Genomic DNA, 23,489 nt, shown 5'->3' on the forward strand with positions numbered 1-23,489 from the left:
ACTTCAAAGGGTTTCCTGTAAAATGACACCAACATTTTGAACTTAGACCACTATGTTTGTATGGGAAGCTTTTCAATTTGCGTAGGCCAAATCCAGGAAGATATCCCAAAAAATGGTCCCTGAGTTTAAGCGGATATTCTTATCTAGTATATACAATACAATTTGATAGCTTCTAGCTATATCTGTCTATGCACTGTTTTTAAAATGTATTTTAGTAACATACTAGTTTAGTAGCCTACTCGTTAAAACGCTGCCTTGAAGAATGGACCTAATTCGCAGCGGCGCCATTTTGATCGGTATGGATCAAAATTATTATTATTATTATTTTTCAATTTAGCTGTTATTGCATGTATTTTTGAATTGTTCTGCTGACGAAACACTGCAAAACTCCAGGAAAATATGAGCTGTGGAAAATCATAAGCGATCTAGGAGCTCTCCTACTGAGCTTTCACAGCAAATGCCATTGAAAGCAAGGTAAAAGTTTATCCCTTACACTTAAAATGATGATACACAGGGCAACTTTTCGAGCAATGTTGCCGGGCAGTGTTGCTGAAAGGTGTTGCTTGAGCACTTTCCCATTGAGAATGGGCAACAAATTTCTATCTGGATATCCAAAGAGAAATTTGTTGCCCATTTCCAATGGAGAAAAAGCCCACCGCAACATCTTTCAACAACATTGCTCAAAAAGTCCTCGCTCGCTTTCATACGTCATGGCGCTGCTCTGAATAAGGTCTATAGAGAATAACATCGATTGGGATTTTACTAGGCCTACTGGAAACATAAAGTTAAAGTAATAAGTCATTTTAGCTTTCATGTAGGCCTACTTTAAATGTAAACTTTGAAAATAAAAACCCATCTATGGTCAGAGGACAATGAAAATAATCGAAACCGATATGCGAAATAATAATAAAATGTAAAATAAAAATAATGTCCTGCTGTCTGTTTCTGATGAGTTTTCATCAACATTTAAGTCGTGATAAAAACTGAGGTGAAGTTCTACAGCCTACGTCACTTTCATGGCTTTCCCCATAGGTTACTTAAAATGTGATCACGTGACACGAGCTCAGTACAGTCAGTGAACTCGCTAGGAGCTCAGTAGGGCAACAGTGTACTCGACAAACAGTGGACTGTACTCATTGTTTACGCCGGTTGCTCCTCGTTTTTTTCCAACAGAAAGCACTTGTTTTCCTTTGTAAATAGAGCTCATTGATAGCCGAGATACCGCTGCGCCTCAGACGGGATGGTTTGCTTTGTGGGCTGTTAGATCACAGGTAACTTATGTCCTTCATTTCCTATGCCTTGTCATTACAGCTCTTCAAGTTCAGCCGTGTTGACAGAGGCTATACACATTCAGTATGCAAGTTGCAACATCTACAAATGTGCTTTACTAGTTGTAAGTTACAATTCATGCACGGAAGCAAAAATAGACCGTGGCTGTGGCTGTGTAGGCGGCATTTTTTTAGACTGTCCAAACTGTGCAAAAATTGGTGCGATGTTGTTGGCAAAAAATAAGATGAAATGCTTATGACGGCTTATAATGTAAATCAGTGAGATCGGTATAACAATAACAGTTAGCTCTGTAGTTTTTATTGTGGGAGGAAAACATGTAATGCAGTTTATGTAATAATGATCGAAAGAAACAAACTTTCCTTAAAAGCTTGTTGTATCGGGTAGGATATACATATTGGGTAGGATACTCACATTTTAACATAACAAAATAAATAAAAATTGTATGGATGATCATCAGGTAAGCCTAAATTGCTGCAGTTTCGAAAAATGTTCATTTTAAAATGTTAATAACAATACAAAATTATAAAAATTATACGTTTTCACAGCAAAAGGCACGTGAACCACGACCTGTAGGAGGACAGTTTTATGATTATTAATAAAAGTCATTTTACTTGCTAGAAAAATTATCAATCAGAAGACTTAAGGAATGTAGAAAAGGTTTTTCAGCAAAGTTTTAATCATGTTCGGGCCTTCAGAAGTCATGTATACAGTAGGTGTTTATACCATTAACCCTTTAAACAGACTGTAAAAGTTGATTAGACTTAATACAGCAGTTCAAAAATAATGTGTAACTATGAGTGTTAAATGAAAGTACAGAATTTTTTTCTCGCATTTCCTCCAGTCAAGAAGATTACTCAAACTACAACAGAAAATACCACTAGATCACGTTACTATCAGGAACCTCAGTCATGTGACCCTGTGCTCATGATTCTCATAACCTGCACAGCATCTACATTTCTTCATTTTCCCTACATCTTCAAAAACACTTCCACTTTTAAGTCAGATGATATCCTAGAATGCCAGCTGCGTGTGAAAGATTTGCCGTGCTCATCAAGACTGTTCAGTCTGTAGCCACTAATGCTGACGTCTGGCTCTTTCTGTATAATGAACTGGCAAAAGGCTTGTGTCTATAGAAATGCTCGGAACAGGAGGGACCAATGAATGGCGACACACAGACGTGCACAAACCCGGTCTACATGCTTACATTAACACTAATTCCCCAGAGCAAGACTGACTCATCTTGTATTTTTTTAGGATTTGTATTTCCTCCTAATGTGCTGGTGAATCTTAAGACGCAATGAAGTCCGATATACCATACGAAAAGGTAGATTATACATTCCATGATTATTTATGTCTTTATTTAAATTATATAAAATTGATTGTGATTTTTTCTTTTTTCGCACACTGCTTAAATTGTTACTTTTTAAAGCTTTATCTATTGATTGTAATTTACAAATGTATGTGCAAATTTGTTTGATTAACTACGATTACTTTTGTTTTTCATGTTTTGCTTAAGTTTGTTGACGTGGAGCTAAGCAGAGAAGCACATCAAGGCTCACAAAAGGTATCAAACAAATCAGTCTATCCTGATTGGTCAGTCAATCAATTTTTTTGTTGTTGGGTGTCACAACATTTAAGTATGAAAAATGTGTAATATGTATGTTTATTATAAGTGGTATTTATTGGGTCAATCCATGTCAACCCAACCAAAAAATATATATTTTTTAATAATTCATGATAATTATGATATCATTCTATAATGATATATTTAATTATGATAATAATTAAAGCTACCATTTTTCTAAAGTCATTTTTTTACTCCCCCAACAACACAGCTGTCAACACTAACCGCAGAAAGGAACAATATTGTTATAATCACTTTCAGAATGATTTTTTTCCAGCTAATGAACACTGGCGGCCAATTAGAATCAATCCTGCTTTTAAGAGCTCAAGCATTTAAAAAGACAGACGGCATAAACTGCAATTAGAATAAACATAATTATATAATCCGCTTGTGTGGACGCTAATATAATTATTATTATAGCTGGTATACTATCTGAACAAAAAAAACTTGACAATGGATGGTAAAGACTAAAAAAATCTAAATGTGTTGAATGAAATCAATATAACATTGTTTAACAAACACACAGAAATAAAAGGGTGAGAGTGTAAAACAGAGTATAATACATAATATAATATAATATAATATACATAATATAGGGAGTCTGTGACTATTAGCATATTAAAATATTTTAAATATCAAAAAATAATGTATACCAAACTTTGACAACTAATAGTTGTGTAATGTTTAAACAGATATCCAAATGGATATTTTCTAAGCTTAAATCTGGAATATTTATGCAGCAAGTGTATGGATAATATTATAGCATGATGACCTGATGACAAGTGATGTTATTTTTCTTGTTACTAGGCCCAAGTGCACGATAAATTCTTTGTAAAAACTTACAGAAGTGTAGAAGTTTACTGTAGTATAATAATTTTGCATATTATTTATATATATATATATAATTTATATATATATATATATATATATATATATATATATATATATATATATATATATATAAGATTGAATATATAAGCTGGTTGAGCATATATAATGCATATTAAATATATTGCATATAGGAGGGCAAAATATCCAATGTCAGCTGATATTTGTCCAAAATCAACTGATATTGATCAATTCAATCTTTAATATTAGCCAATAACAAATTTCTCATTGATATATTGTGTATACTGGTTATATTGTATCATATTTCACTCTATTGTTTTTTCTTCTCACGTTGATAAAATAATTTCACTTCAAATTAATAGCAGGATGATGTACAAATGGTCATCATATGAATAAACCACTTTGGGGTCCTGTTTAATTTAATGAAAGCCATTTAAGTGCATTATGCCTCATATCTCTATCATTGCCCAGGCATTTTAAACATATCCCATGTCTGTGTTTAGTATTACAGGTGTCTGATCATCCTCACCTGTTTAACCACAGTCTTGTTGATACTCCTGTCACTCCAAACCCTGCTTGTTCCGATGGCAACATCCTCCTCCTCAAAATCATCTGGACAGCGGGTTGGACAGCATCTTCTGATTAGAGAAACATGTACTGATCCCTGCAGGTAGATCTGTGTCAATCATGTCTGTATATTTTATTTGTTGGATGGTCACACCTGCCTTCATGTATTTGGAGTGTTTTAGTGGTCCACTGGTAAATGAGGTTAACCATAGCACATGGTTTCACATCTGCACTTTCAGTGAAGTCTGTGGCTTTGTTTGCCAACTAATGTTTATATGTGTCATCTACAGGATTGCTTTAGTGGAGAGTATTCCTGAGGGCCTGGTGTTTAACTCCTCTACGACTCACCAGTCCATATATGAGGCCTGGCTCAACCTTATATCTAGCGCTCAGACCAGCCTGGACATCGCCTCCTTCTACTGGACTCTCACCAATAGCGACACGCACACACACGAGGCCACAGCTAATCAGGTTTGGATGTGAAGTTTACTAAATAATAGGCTTAAGGCTCTTATACACCAAGCCAAAGGCCGGTGTTGGCCAGTTTTTGCAGTGTGTTCAGGAATGCAAAAACTAAAGGGTTAGTTCACCCAAAAATGAAAATTAGATGTCTATCTGCTCACCCCCAGTGCATCCAACATGTAGGTGTGTTTGTTTCTTCAGTAGAACCCAAATTAAGATTTTTATCTCCAACTGTTGCTGTATGCCAGTCATATAATGGTGTGAATGGGTAACAACTGTATGAGAACAAAACGAACAAACAAAAAAACATGCTTAGACAACGTGCACAAAAACCCTGCTGCTCCTGACGACACATTGATGTCTTAAGACACGAAACGATTAGTTTCAGTGCGATTATAGTAATATAATGTAGATGCCTCATTTGACTGATTTGCGCAGGCACTAATGAGGCATCTATCTATGATCGCACCAGTTTGACCTTACCAGGCGGAAGTAATAGCCGATGGGAAAACTTGATGAGACTCGTCGGGATATGAGGTAAAAAATAGCATAAATACTGTTTGGTTTCTCACAGAAACCGATCGGTTCGTGTCTTAATACATCAATGTGTCGTAGGAGCAGCAGGGTTTTTGTGCACGTTGTCTTAGCATGTTATTTTGTTTGTTTGTTTTGCTCTCATAGAATTGTTACCTATTCACACTATTATAAAACTTGGCATACAGCATCGGTTGTTAAAAATATTCATTTGTGATCTACTGAAGAAACAAAGACACCTACATGTCGGCTGCACTGGGGGTAAGCAGATAAACAAGTTATTTTGAGAAAATAAGTAAAGACGGTAACTATTTTTATTTCATCCCACCTGAGTATACATATGCGCAAATGTTTTCAACATGAGCCGTCTGGAATGAAGAAAGTGATTAGCATGATTGATGTTCAAAATGGTAAGCAAGTGCTGCATTGTTTATGGTTTGTATACCTGCAGTCCTAGTTTCGGTTTGTCTTTTTGAATGATGAATACATATTGATAACTGCTGATCTAGACAGTTATTTCCTTAAATGCAGATGCGGAACACGTTCTGTGTAGTTGACAGTCGTATGTAGTCCTTTTGGTGCTTTCATCAGCGCTAGTTCTTTTACGTCGGCTTGGTGAGTCACGGCCTTACCCAAGTGATCTGTTGGTCTTAGGGTAAGCAGATCCTGCAGGAATTGGGGCAGATCTCAGGGAAAGTGTCTGTCCGAATTGCAGTCGATAAACCGTCAGAGACAAAACCTTTGGACGACATTAATTTCCTGGTCGCTTCTGGTAAGTCAGCATAAACATTGAGGTATTTAACAGCCATGCAAAAATAACAAAATATATCAGCATAAACATTTATAAGGAACCTCAGAATACTGTACAATATAAACGTCTTACTTTCCACAGGAGCTGATGTGCGGATGGTGAATATGCGAGAGCTGACGACAGGTGTTCTGCATACTAAATTCTGGATCGTGGATAAAAAACACATTTACATAGGGAGTGCTAATATGGACTGGAGGTCACTAACACAGGTCAGTCATATTCTTGATCCGTTTTTGGATTGCTGCCTATTTTTGCTTCCTTGCCTACTCATACATGACTCATACAGCAAAAATTATATATTTTTATTCAGCAAGGGTCTATTAAATTGATCAAAAGTGACAGTAAAAAACATTTAATGTTACAAAACATTTCTATTTCAAACAAATGCTGTTCTTTTCAGATCAAAGAATCCTAAAAACATGGTTTCCACAAAAATATTAAGCATTAACATTTGAATACAGGAGGAGGCTACTACACTTGTGCTAGTACCTTTTTTAAGTGACAAGTCTCTAGAGAATTTACAGAAATAGCACCAATACTCCACATTTCACATCTTCATGATCTTACATGTTGTATGTATTTTATATGTTCACTCTGCTCAGGTGAAGGAGTTGGGTGCAGTTGTGTATGACTGCAGCTGTCTCGCTGAGGACCTTGGGAAGATCTTTGAGGCTTATTGGTACCTGAATCAGACCAAGACCGTTCCTGCACACTGGCCCAGCAACTACTCCACCCTGTACAATAAGGACACTCCTATGCAGCTGTCGCTCAACGGGACCGATGCCAGCGTCTATCTATCAGTAAGAGAGAACTGACACACTGAATAAATTCAGCTCAACCATGAAAGGGAATAAAGCAAAGACAAAGATGAATGTAAAACTGTCACTGGAATTTTTGTGGTTTGTATTGTTCTTTGTTCTGGTGTTGTTTACTTTCCTGGTTGGCATTAATGGGTCAAGATAGAGGAAGTTAAAAGACCCACCTGTTCTTCTCTATCACACAGAGCTCTCCTCCTCCGTTGTGCGCTGAGGGCAGGACTTCAGACCTGCAGTCTATCCTCAGTGTGATCGCTGATGCCCAGAAATTTGTCTACATCGCTGTGATGAACTATCTTCCCACTATGGAGTTCTCCAGCAACAAGTATTTCTCTGAGAAATATTCTCCACTTCCTCTTTGTTTCATAACCAACCAGCCTAAAAGCACCCATTTTGTGCATATCCTATGCTTTTTGAATTAGTAATTCTAGGGTTTATATCATGAGGGAGCTCAACTTCTACATTTTTCTTGCATCTAAAAAACACATAAACTGCAACCGTGTTATTCCAGTATCACTGATATACCATTACAGTTTTTGTAATTTAATTTTAGTTGACGTTTTAGTCATTTTGTTGTTACTGACATTTTTTGTTTGTTTAAATATGCCTATATAGTTTTTATTATGTTTTTGGTTTTAGTTTAGTTTATTTGATTTAATTTATTTTAGTACTTCAACTTAAACCAGGTTTATTATGATAACGAAACAAACTATAGAGAGACATTTTCTAAAAAAGTTATGTAAATTTTATGTAAATGTTAGTTTCTTAAATAAGAAAAGCATTTTCAGTTAGTTATTTATTAGTTATTATTTCACCTAGTTTCCCATTTTCATTTAGCTCATGTCATTTAGCACATCAACTTCATGTTCTCCATGTGGATATATAACTAAAACAGAAATCAAATTCATAAAAACTAATATTTTTAATATTTTTAAAAAAGCAAATAAAAATGACAAACATACACTTCAAAGCTTTTAGTGAATGATAAACCTCCTTCAACAATGCTTTTTTGCATTGTTGTTTCGTATCTTAGTTCCACAATGCCTATGTTTCGTATCTTAGTTCTCCCAGTCAGAGTGAAGCATTAAGGACCCAGTAGTCTTAAAGATATGGTCTCAGTCATGGAGTTGTCTGACTGTTGAACGTTCATAACTTTCAAAGTAAACCTCTGCAATGCCCATCAGATTTAACCCTGGCTCTCCCTGATTTTCCTGCAGGTTCTGGACAGATATTGATACCGAGCTGCGGCGCGTGGCTTATGAGCGCAAGGTTCGTGTGCGTCTGCTGATCAGTTGTTGGGAACACACCAAACCAATCATGTTCCCTTTCCTCCGCTCGCTCGCTTCCTTACAGTACAAGAGCCAGCTGGAAGTTCAAGTGGTGAGTGCCATCAGGACTGCTCGTTCAGTGTTTGACAAGCTGTGTAGCCTGTATGTAACTTCAGAAGCCATAACTTGTGTTGCATTGCATTTATGCAAGTTGCAGGACTGCCAAATAAAGTGTTACCTTTTTTATAATATGTAAAAGTCTTTACTGATCACTGTAAAAGTCACTTTTGATCAATTCAAATCATTCTTTTTGAATAATGCCGCAGTCACACTAGACTTCGAGCACACCTAATTTCTACGGACACTGCAACAGTCGCAAAATGGCGTCATATGCGTCTTTTTAAAAGCATAATTCAAATAATAAAACACTGCAGTCCTGCAGATTTTGGTGAGAGCCTCAAAACCAGTGTAGAAAATAGCCTCTTACTTATTAGTTATGATGGTTTTGCATGTAAAAAACCATGCAAATGTCATAACTTGACCTCAGACAACAGTATTAAAGAAATTTAAATGCCAGTTCATGACACCTTTATTTCAGCTGAAAGGTCATGCTGTGGCTCATCAGTCTTCTATTGGTCGCACCAAACATGAACTTTGGATCGCAGTGAAAGCAGAACTTCTTTGCTTGATCATGTGTTTTCTGTCTTCTGTGTTTGCATGTGTATGAATGGAAGTCAGTGGAATCAAAAGTTCCATTAAAAGTTTTAATTTCTTGAAAAACAGTAGACTATGACTGCAATAGACTAATACAAACTTTTTTTTTCCCCTTCCAGAAACTTTTTACTGTGCCTTCCAACCCTCTGCAGAAGAAAATTCCCTTTGCCAGAGTCAACCATAACAAGTACATGGTCACAGATAAGGTTGCTTATATAGGTATGCTTAGTTTTTTTTAATTCATTTTCCTTTATGATATATAACTTTGCAGTTACTATGCAGCCTACTTGCATCAAAAAACGAATTGTAGGTACAATATACTTATTGTGTTTTTCATGTTGTTTTGCAAAATGCTTTTACTACTATTGGGGTGAAGTCAAGTTTGAAAATTAGCCCATGATTTACTCAACCTCAAGCCATCCTGGTTGTATATGACTTCCTTCTCTCTGATGAACACAGAGTTATATCAATAAATATCCTGACACTTCCAAGCTTTATAATGGCAGTGAACAGGGCTCACGAGTTTGAAGCTCAAAAAAGTGCATCCATCTTACATAAATGTACTCCACATGACTCAGGTCTTTAATAAAGGCCTTCTGAAGTGAATCAATGGGTTTGTGTGAGAAAAAATATCCATATTTACAATTTTATAAAGTCAAATATCTTGCTTTTGCCAGACCGCCTTCCATATTCAACTTATGTAAAAAGTGTAATGTACATCCTAGTGATATGTCGCATCGATTACGCATTTCATTTAAGTACATTTATAAAGGGTGGATGCTCTTTTTGAGCTTCAAACTAGTGAGTCCTGTTCACTGGCGTTATAAAGCTTGGGAGTGTCAGGATATTTATTAATATAACTCTGATTATGTTCAGAAGGAAGTCATATACACCTTGGAATGGATTTAGGTTGAGTAAATCATGGGGTAATTTTCATTTGAAAGTGAACTAATCCTTAAGGTTTAAGGGAAGGGTGTACAGTGCAATTATAGATGTAATTACAGAAAATAATTACAGCTGTAATTACATGCAGGTATTTTTATTATTATTTTTTTAATATATAAAGTGCAATGAAAAAAAAAGCATTTACGTACACATTAAGTGCATTGTATCAATTGGTTAATTTAAATGTTAGTATGTAGTTAAACACATTCAATATAAAGTGGGAGTGAATATTTTCGTGTTGCTTTACTGATCTTTTGCCTTTATACTTTCCAGGTACCTCTAACTGGTCAGGAGACTACTTTGTGAACACAGCTGGTTCTGCATTAGTGGTGAACCAGACTTCGGCTCAGTCCACAGCCCCTACAGTGCAGGAGCAGTTACAGGCAGTGTTTGAGAGAGACTGGGACTCTCCATACAGCACTGACATCAACCACACAACTGACAGTAAAATCAGGTGCTAGCCAAAGCTGTGCCTGTGCTGTGGCCTTCACACTGCAGGAGGCGCTGTTGAGTGGCATTGAGTGGCGAACACTGCAAATGGCATTTGGAGTAAGGTATTCAGGACATGTACAGCATAGATCTATGCTCCATTTTTGGGCTCTAAAATACCTGCTCCTATTACCATCTTGCCATGGGCTACTTTTAGATCATAAAAGTGCACTAAACAAGAGGACATATTTTTTGTGTGATGATAATAGAAATACTTTTTGCATGTATTTTGCACAAAATTTATTTTTAAATGACATGCAATACCTCTTAACAGAAATGCCTTCCTGTTGATCATTTTTAGCCTTTGTTGAACCTGTAGTGTCTCAGAAAGAATAATTTTATCATCAATAATCAAAATATTATTCACAGCTGCTTTTTTTTCTAAAGTGAAATCATAATTGCTGTGTGTTGTCCTATACATCTTAAGTAGTCTTCAGTTAAAACATTTTTTAATAATTTGATACGTCACTACTATTGTCCGACAGCACTGGTCTGGTTTAACCACATCACACATGATTTGTTTCTATTAGCTATTAAATCTGGAAGTGAAAATGCCACCGTGCTCATGTAGATGAGGAACAGTGAGCAACAATGAGGGATGTGTGAGCTTATTTTTAACATTTGTTAAAACCATTTGTTTTTTGTTTGTTTTTAATTGCTCACACTTTTTTGGCTGTTAATCTGCAGACGTTTGTTTATTAAATTCAGTTCATTTCACATTTAAGATTCCTTTTTCTTTGAGTGTAATGTTTTAAGTTGTAAACTGGTTTTAAATAAACAAAAACAAGTATAGTGCGTGATGATACAAATCAAGGCATTTATAGTCATTTGACTCATTTGTTTAAATGTGGAATTTGATTAATATTAATGCAATGTTATTGTAGTAGCATATGGCCTCAAAAACGGGCATGAAATTCTTGTGTCTGATGCTGAAAATAATTGTGGATGCTGCTGGAAACCGTAATTAGAATAATGCAATGAACTTCTTTCAAAAAATGTGTTTATAAAGCTATTTCAAATAGTTTAGGGCAGGTGTGAGATGAATACCTTTACATTCGTATTCAGAAGTACACCACCTTTTTATTCGTATTTTTCTCTTCATATGCAATCTAAAATGTTCATTATGGTATGTTCATTATTCTGACTGCAACGTTGTGCCTTCATAACTCAAAAATGTGTCATTTCATATGTCGACATTTGTAATTGTAATGTTCATGTGCACTTCATGACATGCACACATTTTAAACAAATTTGTTTAAATGTTAGTTTTTTTTTACAGAAACTTAGACTATTTATTTGTCAACACTAGTTCTAATCGTTTATTATATCTATTTTTAAAATTGGCTGCATTTCCATAAATGGAAATGTGTAATGGACACTGTCCATGTTCTCTGCGTTATTTCTAGTGTTACGGCAGACCACGCCTCCTTGTATACGATTGGCTAATATGAGTTATGTGTTGTCTACGATTGGACCGTTAAGATGTCGTTAGTAGAGCCTAACCAACCATAGCAAAGAGTGATGAATCAAGGGCGGGACTTGTCGGAATACTGTTGGAAAAGATGTGATTGTGTGTGGAGGTGGAGCCCAAGAAGGAGCTGAAGATGGCGGTGAGTGTTCTCTGAACATACAATAAGAGATTATTTATATAATCGTTGTTTTATCCCATCATTGGTTATCCACGCCTGCACTGCAAGGTCATTCATAATTGACTATCATATGTCCAGCCCGGCCGATTTGACCGAGAAACTGGAAAGTTGGAATTATTTGAAAGAAATGCAAACTTAAAACATGACAAATAATATAAATTACACAACAGTTCATACACATCTATATAATATGAGTGTTGAGACTCATTTCAATTATTCTGAGAGCAGTTGGGAGGTGTTGCTTATTATATTTTATTTTTAATTTTTTCAACCACTCACCATAAAAATTGAACGTAAGTCGCGTTTGTTCTGATCATTACGGGATTTGAGAGAATTAAACCATTATTATACTGACCATAATTATCCTTAATAATTACACCGACGCTGAAGTGAATGACCATTAGACGCTTGTTGGTGTTCACTCAAGTTGTTTTTCCGTAGCTATAATACAACACGAACACGCATAATTAATTTTGCGTGTTTTTGTTGCTAGTAAGTTATGTTATTATAATGCGAAGTAGTTCTGCCTCTTTTACTAACGGTAGAAAAAAATACATCTAATTCGAGTTTAAAAATCGTGTCTGGTATATATAACTTTACACCAGAGGGCAGGGCAGTTTATAATCCACAAATTTGGCTCCTTCAGTCAAGACATAAATCTTGTTTAAGTCAACATGAAATCAAAAAAAGACAACTCGTGTTTTTATTGAATATTGCAGTTACTTATTATTCTCGACAATGATTTATCTGTAATAAATTGTTATCACAATTTGAATAAGTTCCCCTTTTATGCAGAGACATCTTTCTTCTTTACTCCTATGAAGTGTTTACTGGCGAGGGACAGCCTGTCACTCACGTAAGATCGACCAATAGCAAACCACAACGTTTCAATCAACTACCGCCCTATTGCAACAATGTATTTTACATATTTATTGTCAATTAACATGTAACTTATTTTAATGTTCTATATCCCACTCTTTTCAGAGTACCCTTGTGAAAAAGAAGTGCACTTAATCGTATTGAATGTGCATGTATAGCGCACTTCAAATAATAAAAAAACAACAACCTGCAGATAATATAATATTAATCAAATAAAAGGCCACTAAATTTTATTTGAACTGTACTTTTTCACAAAGCTACCTAAATGTAATTATTTGAGCTCCCAGTCTGCATTGCACAGAATTAAGAATATGTAAGCATAAATGGCCGTCATTATAAGGCTACTGAATATATCAATATATGCCCGTAACTGGACCGAAGCCGTTTTACATTTCTGGCGATCACTAGCCAGCCCTGCTGATGTACGTGGTCTGTCAGGGTGTGTCTTTGACTGGACACTGCCATGGACGCTGAGGGTCACTGCAAGCATGTCCTGTGTTTATACACATAACCCTCCTCTTTAAATCGTCTGTAAAATCTCTGGTTTGATCTTCTTGGCTCTGTCTACATTTAATCATTGACACTTTTGGACCTCCATAAGGTCTTAAAGGAACACTCCACTTTTTTTTGAAGATAGGCTCATTTTCCAACTCCCCAACAGTTGTGTGCGATTTGCGATTGCCATTTGCGAACCCATTCAGCCAATCTCCAGGTCTGGAGGTAGCACTTTTAGCATAGTTTAGCATAGATCATTGATTCTGATTAGACCGTTAGCTTCTCACTCAAAAATGATCAAAGACTTTCAATATTTTTCCCATTAACTTGACACTTCTGTAGTTACATCCCTTCACTGTAAGGGGACCCGCGGTGTGTGTAGAGAGAAATGGCTTATTCTAAGGTAATAAAAACATAACGGTACATTATGTAAGGTCTTTATACGCCACTGAAAACAGTTATTTATCAGTTCGATTTAAGAAATTAACACTTTTATTTTAAAAGAATGGGTTAAATTGGTCAAAAGTGAGAGTAAAGACATTTATAATGTTACAAAAGGTTTCTTTTTTTATAGTCCTGAAAAAATATCACTATTTCCACAAATATTTCTGAAGGATCATGTGACACTGAAGACACATGAATAAATTACATGTTAACATAATCAAACATCAAAGTTGTTTGAAATTGTAATTTTTTATAATATTTATTAGTTTTTTCTGTAATTTTCATCAAATGAACAGCCCTGGAGAACATAAGCTACTAACTTTGATGGGTAGTGTATAATTATGGACATGCATGTTTATGATTTAATGTGCTTCATGCTGACGTTATTCATATCTGACACATTATTGTAAAGTGACTAACAGTACATTTAACTGCAGGAACGACTATTTTGGAGTAACCAGAGTTTAAGTGATTTACTTAAGGGCACAATGCTGCTAGCTAACAAATCAATCTACAACTGTTGGGTTCTCAAGCTTTTCAACATCTGCAGTACTTGATTTGGAGACTGTATCTTTCTGTCTGTGTGAATGTGACTCTTGCACTTTAATTACCATCCGGTCCTGTCAGTGGGCCGGTGTGGTGACGAGGGTGCAGACAGCAATCCAGAGCAGCTCCCCAAACCTGCAGAGCGCCTTCTTACTATAGGCTCAAACTCTGCCGCCGGGAGCGCCTCGACAGCACAAGTGTGTGTGTGTGTGTGTGTGTGTGTGTGTGTGTGTGTGTGTGTGTGTGTGTGTGTGTGTGTGCGTGCGTGCGTGCGTGCGTGCGTGCGTGCGTGCGTGCGTGCGTGTGTGTGTGTTCTACAGAGAGCGTGGGTGTGTGTAGCACCCATGGGAAGATGGGTGGAGGTGTGATGTGGTTGTAAACCCTCAAAATGACGCAACATAAGATTCTAATCTAAACTGACCACTTTTATCAGATGTTGTCAGATATACTTTGTCATTATTTTTAATTTGTTTCTTATTCAGAATCAATCAGTTAAGTTACATTTTGTCTGCCTTCATAATCCTCTCTAATCTTTCATTTCAGGACACCCACGGAGAATGGACAGGAAGTCAGCTTTTATGAAGACATGGAAGCAGTTGTTTATTGGAAATATGTATTTGGGATAAACTTTTGATTGTGCATTGAAGAAGAACATGATATATAATGTAAGAGAATGATCTTTTTATCATATTGTAATACAAAACAGCTATTATGCATAGGGTTTGTAAAGAACATTTCACTTGTATCTCTCTGTGCCATTGCCACTGTAAATAAATGTCCTGTTAAATAAATTATTGCATTGTCTGAAGAGCTGCATGAATCTGGATTTAATTTAAATTATGGACAAAATTGCAATATTGCATAAAACATTTGTAAATAAATACAGTGGGTAAGGAACGTATTCAGTCCCCCTTACATTTTTCACTCTTTGTTAGGCCTTATATTGCAGCCAGTTGCTAAAATCATTTAAGTTCATTTTCTTATTTCTTATTATTTTCTCATTAATGTACACACATCACCCCATATTGACAGAACAACACAGCATTGTTGACATTTTTGTAGATTTATTAAAAAAGAAATACTGAAATATCACATGGTCCTAAGTATTCAGACCCTTTGCTCAGTATCTAGTAGAAGCACCCTTTTGATCTAATACAGCCATGAGTCTTTTTTGGAAAGATGCAACAAGTTTTTTACACCTGGATTTGGGGATCCTCTGCCACTCCTCCTTGCAGATTCTCTCCAGTTCTGTCAGGTTAGATGGTAAATGTTGGTGGATAGCCAGTTTCATGTCTCTCCAGAGATGCTCAATTAGGTTTAAGTCAGTGCTCTGGCTGGGCCATTCAAGAACAGTCACAGAGTTGTTGTGAACCTACTCTGTTATTTTAGCAGTGTGCTTAGGGTCATTGTCTTGTTGGAAGGTAAACCTTCGGCCCAGTCTAAGCACTCTTTAGAAGATTTTCGTCCAGGATATCCCTGTACTTGGCTGCATTCATTTTCCCCTTGATTGTAATTAGTCGTCCTGTCCCTACAGATGGAAAAACACCCCCACAGCATGATGCTGCCACCTCCATGCTTCACTGTTGGGACTGTATTGGACAGGTGATATTTTTCTCCACACATACTGCTTAGAATTGAGGCCAAAAAGTTCTATCTTGGTCTCATCAGACCAGAGAATCTTATTTCTCACCCTCTTGGAGTCCTTCAGGTTTTCAGGCAAACTTTTATGTGTCTTGCACTGGAGAGGTTTCCATCAGGCCACTCTGCCATAGAGCATGAATACTTAGGACCATGTGATATTTTAGTTTTTCTTTTTTAATAAATCTGCAAAAATGTCAACAATTCTATGTTTTTCTGTCAATATGGGGTGCTGTGTACATTAATGAGAAAAAAAAAATTACTTAAATGATTTTAGCAAATGGCTGCAATATAACAAAGAGTGAAAAATTTAAGAGGGTTTGAATACTTTCTGTACCCACTGTATAATAAAGCACCGTTTCCAACCGGTGAGTCAAAGAGAACATCACTTCCCGATAAACTGCTGCTAAAAATCACTAAGAAACAGGAGAAAATTATAAATAATAATTGTCATATATATATTATTTGTGTCTCAGAACGTGCAGATGAAACACAATAAACTTGTCTTAAAACAAAACAGCATTCCAAATGCTTTGCAACAAGATTTTTTTGCTGCTGCATCGCACAAAGATTTTTTTTTTTTAATGTTTTTTATGCGTTTTGAGGAATTTATTTGGTAAATGCATTTCCATCATAGTTTATGCACATGTTTTTGTATCGGATAGAAAATGTATCCAACTGAAATGAGCGCATACGTTTTTTATGTGCATTTTTAGAATTTATGCGCATCTTGGCGTTTCCATTCAGCATTTGACGGGATATCCCAAAATGTGCATAAAAATAGTTGGATAGAAACAGCTATTGACAAATACATTTTTAATAGTCACGTGTCGCCACCTACTGGTGTAGCAATGTAATTTATTTAAATCTTAATTAAGCATCAAGTTACAAAATTATTTACTCTATTTAGATCGCTACCCTGTAGATGTCAGTGAGTGTTCATATATGAACTATACACCTTTATCCCAGTATTTCTTTGATACAGATATTTTGAATTATTGTGACAGAACTAATGATGCTGGGTGGTTGAAAATACACCTGTGAAGCTGTTTTATTCCTGTATGGTATGATTGCTGTCAAAGGATTAACAGAATAGTGCCACAACTATGATTTAAGCAGTTAAACCATATATATTCTGGTCAAATGGATCATGTTTTGTACTTATACATTAAGTATTTGTATTGTAGTTAGGAGGCTTTGTGTTCAATACAATAGAATAATAAAGTTTTTTTTTACATTTAATTTTGTATTAATTATGCTTATGTAAAGGTCTTACTGAGAGGCCTGAACTTCAAAAATGTAGTTTTAGTTGTTGTCATGCATTTTTAAGACGTTATTCACTGATCATGAATTATAAATATGTTTACAAACACATGCCTGGATTCTGTGGTGCTAATGCATGAAAAATTTAAATTATTTAAGCTGCTTCTCTCCAAAACTTGTTTTAGTGGAAGTTGATAATGTGCATATATACCCTCATCTAAAGGATTGTTAGGAACACTTGTTCAATTTCTCATTAATGCAATCATCTAATCAACCAATCACATGGCAGTTGCTTCAATCCATTTAGGGGTGTGGTCCTGGTCAAGACAATCTCCTGAACTCCAAACTGAATGGCAGAATGGCAAAGAAAGGTGATTTAAGCAATTTTGAGCGTGGCATGGTGTTGGTGCCAAATGGGCTGGTCTGAGTATTTCACAATCTGCTCAGTTACTGGGATTTTCACGCACAACCATTTCTAGGGTTTACAAAGAATGGTGTAAAAAGGAAAAACAGTCCTTGGGGCGAAAATGCCTTGTTGATGCTAGAGGTCAGAGGACAATGGGCCGACTGATTCAAGCTGACAGAAGAGCAACTTTGACTGAAATAACCACTCGTTACAACCGAGGTATGCAGCAAAGCATTTGTGAAGCCACAACACGCACAACCTTGAGGCGGATGAGCTACAACAGCAGAAGACCCCACCAGGTACCACTCATCTCCACAAATGGGAAAAAGAGGCTACAATTTGAACGAGCTCACCAAAATTGGACAGTTGAAGACTGGAAAAATGTTGCCTGGTCTGATGAGTCTCGATTTCTGTTGAGACAGTTAGATGGCAGAGTCAGAATTTGGCGTAAACAGAATGAGAACAAGGATCCATCATGCCTTGTTACCACTGTGCAGGCTAGTGGTGGTGGTGTAATGGTGTGGGAGATGTTTTCTTGGCACACTTTAGGCCCCTTAGTGCCAGTTGGGCATCGTTTAAATGCCATGGCCTGAGCATTGTCTCTGACCATGTTCATCCCTTTATGACCACCATGTAGGGTTCCTAATAATCCTTTCGGTGTGTGTGTGTGTGTGTGTGTGTGTGTGTGTGTGTGTGTGTGTGTGTGTGTGTGTGTGTGTGTGTGTGTGTGTGTGTGTGTGTGTGTGTGTGTGTGTGTGTGTGTGTGTGTATATATTGGTATATATATATATATATATTGAAAGGGGGATTCTGAAATCCACTGACACGTCAATATACCTGTACATAGTACATATCCTAATTAACTTCATAATCAAAACCATAATCAATATTTATTTTCCTATATTATTATAATGATTCTTTCCAGTTATAATTTTGCTTTATGTTTCTTGTTTTCTAAAGTGTATATTTGGTCTCTGAGGCGTGACTGAGGGTCTGGCCTAGAGCAGACCCTCTGCTTAGCGTCAGGGTCCTGATCACTCTGTCGGGGTTTATTCTGCGATAACAACCGGCTGGGTGTAGGCTACATTATCCCTTACTTATCACAGTTTACATTGCATGTTTTGAATAGCTTTATACCATTGTCTGCAGCAATTGAATGCCATATTTTAATATAAAAATAAGATATAAAAGTATGGAAAATATGTATAGGAGCAGGGTGGTTCCCCGAGATCTAATGCTGCCTTCACGTGCTATCGAAATTATGGTATATAACCATTAAAAATGGCGGATGGGAGATTAATTTCTGCTGTGAGCCTGTGACAGGTGTTTTATTAGTTTTTTTCCACAAAAATGTCATTGTCTTGTCTTGTCATTAAAGTAGTAGCCAACATATTTACAAAATGAATAAATACTTTATAAAGTAATAATCATTTGGAGCATATTTTGTATTTTAAACACATCGAAAATCGCATGAACATGCGATTTCCAGAGTAGGCCTAGTGTGGTAAAAGTATGAAGAACCATCATTCCAGAGTGGTGTGGTCAAAGTAACTACGATCATGTATGGCTGAAAACTATTACCATTTTAGTCTTTAAGCAGCCGTGTCTACATTATGCCTGTATTGTGAATGTGAAAAATATGCTTTCGTGTTGTGCTGCTATGTTTGCCAGTGATTCTATAATTTTCTGGGGCCGGGAAATGACTGAAATGGTTATAGTGTTAAAATAACATTTTCCCAAGACCCACAAAAGTATGAATCTGACGTCCTCCATTATTTCCGACAACAAAGCACCCGAACACAACAAGCCCGTAATCACGACTTCTGAAGTAGGAGGTAGGAAACTTCCGATAGCATTTGAAGGCAGCATAAATGTTCCCCTAGGCCTAGGGTAATTTTCCTGGTTGCATTCGCACCACCAGTTAGCTACCAGTAGGAACTCTGAAGTGACGTAAGCCACGCTTGTTGTTGTGACTTTTATTTTGACGGTTCTGAACGCAGTCTGAGCACACAGCGCCCACATTCTCCGTCTTGATTAGCTTTCGATCTTTTAAACAGTCCTGTCTCATTTATTATTAAGTAGAATTATTAAAAGAAAGTAGACATTATATGAGTGGTTGATTTTAAATCTCACTAGAGCAGAAATAGGCATAATCATGTTTCGCTTGCTCCCCTCAAAGTTTCTGGATTGTCTCCATAAGGGCTGAGAGGTCTTCTGGCTGTTTTCCGTTCATATTACCGGTGGGCTGTGTGCACGGCTTTTTAAAAATGGCGGGTGCTATTTCGCGAGCATATTCTACCAGTCAGTATACACTTTAGTCACAGTTCCTATTGTGCTGGGTTAACCTTTGTTTATACTTTAGTCTGGTTCCTTAAGTCTCCGCTGACTGCACGCGCACCTCGTCCGTTTGGTGAGACGTTTCTAACTCGACGCCCTCAACACAGTGGCGGCGCCAGGGGGGGGGCTATAGGTGGTGCTGCAGCTCCCCCTATATTAGTCATAGCACCTGCCCAGCACCCCCAAGAAATTTCTGTAATTTTTTATATTCATATTTTAAAGTCATGTTTGAATATTCTCTCATGTTTTTAAAATAGGAATTAAATAATAATTAAAAATTATATATTAGTCTTAAATACATGAGGCCCAAACAGGTGATCATCTTTGGCCAATGGGCTCGGCGCCCGCGAACCTCTGAGCTTGTTTTTGATAGCGAGTTTTAGCAAAGTAAAATAACGTTACACCAAAATGGATCGTTTTTTGCTTCCTAAACGTCCACGTTCTGAGCCATGTTTAAATTCTAGCAATGTTTCTACTTCATTTAACATGAGCGCTCATACTGGACTGAAGCCGTTCTCATCATGTGATCACGGAAAACATTTCTCAGGGCGTGGTGAGCTCGTGCCAGGGGCGTGGATAGTGAGCCGTTGGAAGTACAAACCTACGTAACGAAGTACCATAACGTCCAATAGGAAAATTCAACTGCAGTAGCCACCGTTCAACCTTAAGAGGGCAGCACTAAGACGTTTTTACACCATATATTATAGAATTTAAACACTTTAAACCCAACTGTCAAAACATTTACTCGACTCAATGAACAATAATAATAAAGCTCCATTCTTGCAGATCATTAACTAAAAAAAGTTGTTCTAGGGTTTAGTTACCCTTTAAAGACAGAGAATCGGCGGCGACGGTTTTCATTGAGGATGCTAACGTTACAGTCAGTCAGTGTTGCCAACTCTCACGAGATAAATAATCAACTGCAGCTTCAAAAACAAGCCCAATATTACTATATTATTATCAATATAATTTATGATCAACAATTTATCAATAAATGAGCCTGCTATTAAATTGAAACCTTTCAGAGTTTGAAAAGCAAAAACAGATGTGATATTACGAAATTATTCAAATTGCAATAAAGGCTGTGAACAGAAGAGGTTTGGAGATGGAAAAAGTGATGTGAAGGCTAATTATGGTAACCCATAGACCTTTTTACTGTTTGTATACAATGATGACGTAGCAACGTATGCGCGCGCATTTTGGCAACAAACTGTGGCGAGAATCAGCAGCATGTCAAGCTACGTGAGCGGATTAAGCAACACAAACCGAGAAAGTTATTTTAAAAAGTTGACTTTATCAAATGGTATTCGGCTACCAGATCCGCGTACTATAGTGGAGTGGATAGAAGATGTTAGCAGATGGCCAGATATAGCTTAGTGGTCGGATATATAACGTTACGTATTTAGTTGAGAAACCGAGCGTGTACACCCGAGACAAGCATATAAATCACTGGATGCTTATGAATACGTTGTCTGTGGGCATGTAAGTTACAGAATGTCCAATACAATTTTCTTTTGTCATTTATCATTTTCCTTACATTTTATGTTATTGATTCGTGTCGACACTTCTGTTTAAAGTTTAATTTTGTAATGCTATAACGTTAGTACTTTAATAGCAACTATGTTGCTTGCATACATTTCTCAGATGGTTATTTTGCAATTAAACTATTAATAAAATCATTACAAATGAAGTTGATAAGTACTGTGATTATTGATATGATAATCTGGGGGTTGGGGGTACATTATACACACCAGTGGCAGCCAATGTTGGGACGTTTATTATAAATAATTAAGTTTCAAGTGCAGTAAATGTTTTACAAATGACTTTTTTTATGCGAGCATTTTTATGTCTTCGTTCCAATCAATGCATTTAATCGCCTGCGTACCGCCGGTTCTTCTGAAACGGCCGTGATCCTGTCAGAATTATATAAAACTTAAGCCCATTGGTGGAATAGTGATTAGTGCAACCAAAAACGCAACAGCCAGATGCTGGGAATACATTTTGATGCTGGGAAACCGTTTTGATAAACTTTCGGAGTTGCTCACACGTTAGAACCACTAGGGAACAACACCACTTCCGTTGCCAAAATGCGCGCGCAACTCTTTGATCACGTGTGCTGTAAAAGGGTCTATAGTCGGAGTTAATGCACACATTAGCAGTGGTGAACATGCACACATTTTATTTTATTGTTTTATCATAGCCTGTAATAATAAATATATTGAGATTCTTCGGAATTACATTATAAAAAAAATCTATTATCATTTTTTTTAAATCGGTAAATTAGGTGCCTCTCCTCCGTTTCCTCCGTCTCTGTACATGTCTTCTGGTTGTATTGTTTGTAAAACAAAAAATGTATTCGTCTATTTACGTCTACGAACTATCATTACGTGCATTTATAATGTCCCAGTCTATGGTCACATATCACATGCTGCACGTTGAACGCGATTTTTCTTCAATGAGGAGCGAGGCGGGATGTATGAGGACGAATTGCAGTATCGTTGCATTGAATGCCCATTAGCTGTGAGAAGACCGTGTCAGCAATGTACTGGACAAAACAGCAACTATTAAGAAACAAAGTTGCTTGTCATTTTCCTAACAAGCAAACACATTTTAAAAAATAAGCCCAAAAAAACGCAACCCACGACTCAAGATTTTTAACACGACTTGCCCAAAAAGAAGCCCAAAGTCGCGTAACACGCGGACTTGGCAACTATGGTTACGGTTTGAGCTGCAGGTGATATTAGCAACCATCCTCAAGAGAGCCCAGAATTATATTTAATATTAATTATATATATATATATATATATATATATATATATATATATATATATATATATATATATATATATATATATATAGTTCACTATATAAGGCGGGTGTGTACGTATTAATTTAAACCAGGGTGGTCCAATGCGACTCCATAATGCCATAATGATGCCGCAAAATTCAAAGCACCTTCTCTTAAGTGTTAAGCATCCCCATAGCACCTGCAACAGAAAATCTCTGGAGCCGCCACTGCCTCAACATTGTGCTATTCTTTAAAACAACAGATGGTGACTCGGAGTAATTGTTCTATAAACCATAAGGAAACCGGTGGGAAGAAGTACACTCGACTATACCCTACTCAGAAGTAGCCATTCGAGATTCACCTCTTACAAGGCAACCTGCTCTAAACACACCTCTTATGCATGCAAAATAATATAAGTGTATTTTCTTCTTTTTTTCGTAGCTTTGAACGATTACGTAATCATGACATTCAATAATCATACTCGTGATTAGAAATTCGATTAATTGTGTAGCCCTACTTAAAGGGAAAGTTCACCCAAAAATGAAAATTACCCCATGATGATTCAGATTTACTCACCCTCAAGCCATCTTAAGTGTATATGACGTTTTTTATTTCAGACCAATACAATCAGTTATATTTTACAAAAAAATAAAAAAATAATAATAATAATAAAGCT

At 36.6% G+C, this 23,489-nt stretch overlaps 1 protein-coding gene and 1 long non-coding RNA gene across 2 annotated transcripts; both read left to right on the forward strand.

The window, feature by feature from the left end:
• The first annotated feature begins 1,081 nt into the window (after positions 1 to 1,081).
• pld3 (phospholipase D family member 3) lies at positions 1,082 to 11,085 on the forward strand. The gene is made up of 12 exons (XM_067419697.1): positions 1,082 to 1,271; positions 2,545 to 2,614; positions 2,807 to 2,854; positions 4,267 to 4,433; positions 4,621 to 4,801; positions 5,981 to 6,098; positions 6,219 to 6,346; positions 6,740 to 6,937; positions 7,141 to 7,277; positions 8,170 to 8,332; positions 9,054 to 9,153; positions 10,153 to 11,085. Exons 2-12 carry the CDS (start codon positions 2,588 to 2,590, stop codon positions 10,338 to 10,340), a joined length of 1,455 nt encoding a protein of 484 aa, XP_067275798.1. The 5' UTR covers positions 1,082 to 1,271; positions 2,545 to 2,587; the 3' UTR covers positions 10,341 to 11,085.
• An 815-nt stretch (positions 11,086 to 11,900) lies between these two features.
• Positions 11,901 to 15,278, forward strand: LOC137043658 (uncharacterized). The gene is made up of 2 exons (XR_010898553.1): positions 11,901 to 11,978; positions 14,925 to 15,278. It is a non-coding gene; the product is annotated as an uncharacterized lncRNA (long non-coding RNA).
• The last annotated feature ends 8,211 nt before the right edge of the window (positions 15,279 to 23,489 follow it).

The sequence above is a fragment of the Pseudorasbora parva genome, chromosome 16 (assembly GCF_024679245.1).
Source record: "Pseudorasbora parva isolate DD20220531a chromosome 16, ASM2467924v1, whole genome shotgun sequence".
Lineage (NCBI taxonomy): Eukaryota > Metazoa > Chordata > Actinopteri > Cypriniformes > Gobionidae > Pseudorasbora > Pseudorasbora parva.